This window comes from Piliocolobus tephrosceles, chromosome 6 (genome assembly GCF_002776525.5).
Source record: "Piliocolobus tephrosceles isolate RC106 chromosome 6, ASM277652v3, whole genome shotgun sequence".
NCBI lineage: Eukaryota > Metazoa > Chordata > Mammalia > Primates > Cercopithecidae > Piliocolobus > Piliocolobus tephrosceles.
Window position 1 is genome coordinate 31,731,990 of NC_045439.1, and position 7,919 is coordinate 31,739,908.

Consider the following 7,919-nt stretch of genomic DNA (forward strand, 5'->3'; position numbering starts at 1 on the left):
CTCCAAATTACATATACACATGCATGAGAAAAATATGTTACTTATTAAATTTTTCTTAAACTTTTACTGTTAAGTATATAGTAATTTGCACACCTAGCAAAGATTGTTTTATAGCATACCTATCATCTCGGGGTCGGCGTTCTCTGTCAAATCGATCCCGGTCATAGTCAATAACACCACGATCCCGGTCTCGATCTCTATGTGTCTCACGATCCCTTTTAAAATCTCGATGATCTGTTATGACATTACTTTGACGATCAAAATAAGGCTCACGATCTCTTTCTCTATCATAACGATCACGTTGGCCTGCATGCTCTATAAAAACAATTAGTACAAAATAACTATATCCCTTTTATGAAATAAAAGCAGAAAAGTATAAATCTAACTTCAGAGCTGGTATAAATTTTTGCCCTAAATTCAACTTAAGAATCTTTTAACTATATTAAATGAAGGCTCAGATAATCTCATCAAAAGGAAAATAATGTGATAATTAGGCCTTAAAATGTTTAAAAATACTGACCTCTCCGGGAATCCTACCTGTCTCAAAAGTTGACCTTTCAGGTAGTGGATCTGGGCGCAGAGTTATTCTTTCTCCATAAGGTATCTGTTCAACTTTATTAGTGGATATATCTGGTAAACAAAATCAGAGATAAAGCACTGTAAGAGTGAAGCTTGAGAAAGCTAAAGCTGAAGCTAACAATTCCTGTAGAATCCCAAATACAAGTTCACCATCACTACTCACCTCGGCCATGGCCATAATCAACAGTCTGTTGCACTGGTGGTGGCTTGGACATTGGTGGCATACCCATAGGCACTGGGCCAGGAGGGGGAATGGAAGAGTGAACAGGTGGGGGTGGTAATACTGGAGCAGATGGAATTGCTGCAGTTTCTGACTTAAATTCTGAATTCAGTCCTTGTTCATCATTTGTATCCCAGAGCCCGTAGAAAGAATCTTCATCCCATCGTTCCTGTTCTACAGCTGATGTTTGTGGCTTTATCACTGGAGGAGGAGGAGGCAGAGGGGGAGGAGGTGGAGGTGGTGGTATTGGGACAGGCGGCCTGGTCACAGGAACAGATGATCTTGCTGGTGGAGCAGAGGGTCTTACAATTGAACCTGGTGGTTTGCCCATAGGAGGGGGAGGTCTATAGGATCCTGGAGGCTAGAGAATAGAATAAACAGCTTAGCGAACAAGCACACCACTATGTTTTTACAGATCAGTGGAAACTAAAATCTGGTTCTCAATTTATAAGAAAAAAGTTAACACCTTGGACTCATTCAAAATTTCGTGCTTCAAAACATACCATCAAAAAAAAAAAAAAATGAGGACAAGCCACAGAAAGGGAGAAAACATAGGCAAACCTTATAAATGCCCAATGAGCACATGAAAAGATGCTCAACATCATTAGTCATTAGGGAAACGCAAATTAAAATCCCAATGAGATACCATTTTCATACGCACTGGAATGGCTATAATTAATAAGAGAGACAAAAACAAATGATGGCAAGGATATAGGAAAGAAAAACCTTTTTAGATTGCTAGTGGGAATAAATGGTGCCACTACAGAAAATGCCAATTTCCCTCAAAAAGTCAAACTTTTTTTTTTTTTTTTTTGAGATGGAATTTCGCTCTTGTTGCCCAGGCTGGAGTGCAATGGCGCAATCTTGGCTCACTGCAACCTCTGCCTCCCAGGTTCAAGTGATTCTCCTGCCTCAGCCTCCTGAGTAACTGAGAGGGCCTGTAGGCACCCGCTACCAGTCCAGCTAATTTTTTGTGTTTTTAGTAGAGACGGGGTTTCACTATGTTGGCCAGGCTGGTCTCGAACTCCTGACCTCAGGTGATCCACCCACTTCAGCCTCCCAAAATGCTGGGATTGCAGGCATGAGCCACCACGCCCGGCCAAACATAAATTTATCACATGGCTCAGCAATTTCATTTCTAGGTATCTATCCAAGAAAAATAAAAACATATGTCCATCCAAAGACGTGCACACAAATATTCATAGCCATACTATTCAACAACCCTAATGTCCATCAACTGGTGAATGGTTAAACAAAATGTGGTATATTCATGCAACAGGTTACAAATAAAAAGAAATTTAAAAAGCAATAAAAAGAAATGAAGTACTGAGTCATGTTACAACATGGATAAACTTTGAAAAGAAGATAGACACGAAAGACTACATATTATATAGTTCATTTATATGAAATGCCCAGAAAGGCAAATCTATATAGACAGAAAGGGCTGGGACTAGGGCAGGAATGAGGATTAACTAACTGTAAACTGGTGCAGTGATCTTACAGGGGTAATGAAAATGTTCTAAAATTTCCATACTTCAAATTAGGGTGGTAGCCACGTACGATTCAAATGTCCCAGGTCACTACCAAAACTACAGAACTTCTGTAGGTGGGGTCCCACCAGTAATTTAAAATTAAAAAAAAATAGGCCGGGCACGGTGGCTCAAGCTTGTAATCCCAGCACTTTGGGAGGCCGAGACGGGCAGATCATGAGGTCAGGAGATCAAGACCATCCTGGCTAACACAGTGAAACCTCATCTCTACTAAAAAATACAAAAAATTAGCCAGGCGAGGTGGCGGCGCCTGTAGTCCTAGCTACTCAGGAGGCTGAGGCAGGAGAATGGTGTAAACCCGGGAGGCGGAGCTTGCAGTGAGCTGAGATCTGGCCACTGCACTCCAGCCTGGGTGACAGAGCGAGACTCCGTCTCGGAAAAAAAAAAAAAAACCCTCCATGAATAATTCTGATTTATATCCCTTGGTTAAGAACTATCTCCCTACTCTCAGTGTGCAGGAAGGAGAGAAATGAATAAATAAATAAGAACTATCTTCCTACTCTAGAGAACTATCTCCTCCACAAAAACAGTAAATTTTCAGTGAGAGAAATCCTAGATAGCCTCCACACTTCTGTTCCTTTCAGTTATCTGGTTGACAACAGTAGTCTGTGGTAAAGCTGAGACCAACAGAGAACATGAGTACAATGAAACAACAAAATAAACTAAATGAACATCTAGTAATCTAAAGAGTGCCACTGTTGTGTGCCCTGCTTACATTTGTTTTCCCAAAGCATCACCAGGTGCCATCAGAAATGTCTACGACAGAGATGGCGGGACTTCTTAGCAAATAGGTCCTATCCACTCAATACTGAAACCCAGTTGCCACATACATTTTATTTTTATTCTTTCTTTGGTAAAGATGGGGTCTTGCTATGTTGCCCAGGCTGGTCTTTAACTCTAGACCTCAAGTAATCTTCTTGCCTCAGCCTCCCAAAGCGCTGGGATTACAGGTGTGAGCCACCACGCCTAGTCTCTATTTTAATCTTCGTAAGTGTGATTCAAACACTTATTTTCCATTTCTTAGTTCACTGTGTCTGGCTGGTTTGGTTTTTTGTTTCGTTTTGTTTTTGTTTTTTTGTTTTGATTTGGTTTTTCACTTCTCTGTTATTCTAGGATGTTTTCTCTTTATTGACAGCTATTTTAGACCCTGGAGAGCTCACAATATACATTATTTATATATTTGCCCATACATAGGCAGTACTTTAAAAATAAACCTTCTGAATAATAAAATGGAGTTGACTAATACGGAAGGAACATTACTGACTGGAGGTAACCACTGGCTACAGTTAAATACAAATGGCTATTACCTAAAGGTAAACTTTTAATTAAAGCATAGCATGGTAAATTTTAAGAAAATGCCAATATAGGATGAAACTATTCTGTCTGGGCATATCTATCAAGACAAGTTTTAAATATCTTAAGATCTCATAGAAGTATACTTGCAAATTTTTTTAAAAGTGCTTCCTTCATTCTATATAGTGAGAGTAAAAGATACATTTTTTTAAAGTATTGTTGATATGAGAAAGGGTTAATATTTATATTATATTAAGGATAATGAGTTAGTTAAAAAAAAAAAACCTGACTCAAACAGATAAATGGGTGAAGGACACGAATAGAATTTCTGTAAGAGGAAAGTATAATTAACAAATATGGGGAAATATTCATGTTCAATAGTAATCAAAAATGCTGTATTAAAATTATTAAATATACCAAAAATATGAAGTAGCTAATGCTTACGAGGCTATAGTATAGATGTTATGCAACTATTTTTTTTTCATTTATTTATTTATATGGTTTTTGAGACAGAGTCTCACTCTTGTTGCCCAGGCTGGAGTACAGTGGCGCTATCTGCAACCTCTGCCTCTCAGGTTCAAGCAATTCTCCTGCCTCAGTCTCCTTAGTAGCTGGGATTACAGGCGCGCACCACCATGCCTGGCTAATTTTTGTATTTTTAGTAGAGACGAGGTTTCACCATGTTGTTTGAGCTGGTCTTGAACTCCTGACCTCAGGTGATGCACCTAAGATAGAGTCTCCCAGGTTCAAGTGATTCTCCTGCCTCAGTCTCATAAGTAACTAGGATTATAGGCACATGCCACCAAGCCTGGCTAATTTTTGTATTTTTAGTAGAGAAAGGGTTTCACCATGTTGGCCAGGCTGGTCTTGAACTCCAGACCTCATGTGATCCACCCGCCTCAGCTTCCCAAAGTGCTGGCATTGCAGGCATGACCCACCGCGCGTGGCCATTATACAACTATTATAGACAGCTGTTTGGCTATGTGACAGGAATCATTTAAAAAGTATGCTTATTCTGGGCCAGGTGTGGTGGCTCATGCCTGTAATCCTAGCACTTTGGGAGGCTGAGGCAGGTGGATCAGCTGAGGTCAGGAGTTTGAAACCAGCCTAGCCAACATGGTGAAACCCTGCCTCTACTAAAAATACAAAAAATTTAGCCAGGCGTGGTGCTGGGCACCTGTAATCCCAGCTACTCAGGAGGATGAGGCAGGAGAATCACTTGAACCCAGGAGGTAGATATTGCAGTGAGCTGAGATTGCGCCACTATACTCCAGTGTGGGTGACAGACTACACTCGGTTTCAAAAAAAAAAAAAAAAAGTATGCTTATTCTTTGACCGAAGTATACCACTTTGGGACTTTAAAACCACTGTTGGCTGGGTGCAGGGGCTCATACCTGTAATCCCAGCACTTTGGGAAGCCAAGGCGTGAGGATCACTTAAGTCCAAGAGTTTGAGACCAGCCTGGGCAACAATGCGAGACACTGTCCCTACTAACAAATTTTTTTTTGTTAATTAGCCAGGCGTAGTGGTGTGTGCCTGTAGTCCCAGTTACTCAGGAGGCTGAGGTGGGAGAGTCACTTGAGCCCAGGAGTTTGAGGCTCCAGTGAGCTATGACTGTATCACTGTATTCCAGCCTCCCAGGCAACAGAGCAAAAAAAAAAAAAAGAGAGACAAAACAAAAACATAAAACTTACTCCTAAGAAGTTATCTGCTGGGTGCGGTAGCTCATGCCTGTAATCCCAGCACTTTCGGAGGCCGAGGCAGGTGGATTACGTGAGGTCAGGAGTTCAAGACCAGCCTGGCCAAATGGTAAAACCCTGTCTCTACTAAAATTACAAAAAATTTAGCCGGGCGTGGTGGCACGCGCCAGTAATCCCAGCTACTTGGAAGCCAGGGCAGGAGAATCGCTTGAACCCAGGAGGCGGAGGCTTCAGTGAGCTGAAATCATGCCATTGCACTCCAGCCTGGGCAACAGAGTGAGACTCCATCTCAAAAAAAAAAAAAAGAAAAGGAGTTATCTAAAGTAAGAACCCAATACAAAGACATTCATTAGGGTAATATTAAGAGAACAGTGAAAGATTAGAAACAAATTCAAACAGAAATTGAATTAATTCAATACATTACTGTAAATCAAAAAATAATATAGCATATAACAATATGCAAAGATGATTATGATTTCTTAAGCAAATAAAGCAGAAATGTGTATGTACAATCTGGCGTTTCTACTATTTACTAAGACATGCAAAGATGAAAGATATAGTTCTTATCTTATGGACTCGATTTAGAAGGAAAGACAGACAAGAAAACAGACAATCAAAATGCAACATGATAAAGATGACAATAGAGACTAGTACAAGATGTTACAGGGTATGTATGAGGGTAACTGCCTTACATAGTTGAAAGAGAAGATACTAGAGCTGAGTTCTAAAAGATAAACAAGCATTAGTCAGTTGCAGAAGGGGATGGGAAGGCAAAGAAAAGACTCTAGGCTTAGAGAACAACATGCATACGCAAAGGAATGAAGAAGTAAAAGAATCTAGCACAGTCACAAAATTGTTAACTAGCTCTATGTGGAGGGAAAATGAAGCATCAGAGAGTGGAGTAGCAAGCAATGGTCAGCAGAGGTCAAGCCAGCTTAGGAAGAACAAGAAAGTCATGCAAGAGATTCTAAATTTCATCCTGAAGGCATGGGAGAACACTGAAGAGTTTTAAAGCCAGGTAGCCACATGGTGAGATGTTTTAAAATGTCCATCTGGCCATAAATCACATCAATGCTGCCTGAAGTGGAGTGTAGGGATAGTCCCAACTACAAAAGGGCATGAACTTTTTAGGGTGATGACAACTTTTTTTTTTTTTTTTTTGAGATGGAGTTTTGCTCATTGCCCAGGCTGGAGTGCAATGGCGCAATGTCGGCTCACTGCAACCTCCATCTCCCGAGTTCAAGTGATTCTCCTGTCTCGGCCTCCCGAGTAGATGGGATTACAGGCATGCACCACCACCCCTGACTAATTTTGTATTTTTAGTAGAGCCAGGGTTTCTCCATGTTGGTCAGGCTGGTTTCAAACTCCCGACCTCAGGTGATCCACTTGCCTTGGCCTCCCAAAGTGCTGGGATTACAGGTGTGAGCCACTGCGCTTGGCCGAGAATTTTTTTATCTTTTGGTATACATCTGTCAAAAACTCGAACTATAGGCTTAAAATGGGTGTAATTATACTTGAGAATTTGATTCAAAGGAGGTAAAATCAATCAGCAGAATGGTTATGGCAGGGTAGGACATGGGCAAGATTTTCAGGTTTCAAGTTAGCATGACTAGGTGATAGTGAGAAAAGACAATTTAATGGGGTATAATGAGCCCCATTTTTAACATGCTGCATTTGACAGGAGTCACATCCACAGACAGAAACCCTGCAGACAGGTAGATGCATACAAAGATCAGGAGATCCAGTCTGGGGAGTCAACAACGCTATGGTGGTCGCTGATGTCAACAACTATGTCTTACTGTTAAGTATTAGACCAGGATGGAAGGGAACACTGAGAAATGAAAAGTGTTAATTTGATGAAATGGTTCAGTAGAAGTTCAGTAGAGCTCTTTTCTCCATTATGCTGTCATAAAACTACTTGCAAGATAACATTTAAAACATTTGAAAAGCCCATTACTGGTTTAAAGGTAAAATAACAAAAACAAAAGGAGTTCTGGCATGCTCTTGGAAAAAAAAGAACTTAATTACTGAAGTCTTTAACATAAACACCCCTTTTCATACTGCCTGAACAGTTCTGAATGTACTGGGCAATGATATTTCCCCATCTGAAGGACTAGCAGCCTGAAGAGGTAGGAAGCATCAGGAGGCCCACATCCAGCTCTGCCTAGATGGAAAACAGGACTTTTTTTTTTTTTGGTAGAGATGGGGGTCTCACCATCTTGTGCAGGCTGGTGTCAAACTCCTGGGCTCAAGCAATCCTCTCGCCTTAGCCTCCCAAAGTGCTAGAATTACAGGCGTAAGCCACTATGTCCAGCCAACAGGACTATTTTAACATAAAAAATTATTAGGAAAATTCTACCATTTTGTGAACAGAAGCTATGTAGTTCAGGTGTACTTGGTATACTTATCAAAATCTGGGGAAAAGGAGCATCTCTGCTCCCTGGGATTACCCTCTTTTGCTTTTATGCAGCTAACTCATCAGTCATTTAAGACATATAAATAATTAATTATAAATTATTGAAGATATTCGAGAACAGATTCCACAACCTGCCTCAGTAGTTTTCTACTATCTCATCT

General features: G+C 40.6%; 1 protein-coding gene across 1 annotated transcript in view; it reads right to left on the reverse strand.

Moving 5' to 3' along the window:
- The window catches only part of YLPM1 (YLP motif containing 1), a 73,769-nt gene that overhangs the window by 25,762 nt on the left and 40,088 nt on the right, over positions 1–7,919 (reverse strand). The window contains exons 7-9 of the mRNA XM_023230777.2: positions 743–1,160; positions 538–630; positions 120–315 (exon numbers count right to left, since the gene is read on the reverse strand). Coding sequence (XP_023086545.1) covers positions 120–315; positions 538–630; positions 743–1,160 — 707 coding nt within the window. The remainder of the gene's footprint in view (positions 1–119; positions 316–537; positions 631–742; positions 1,161–7,919) is intronic.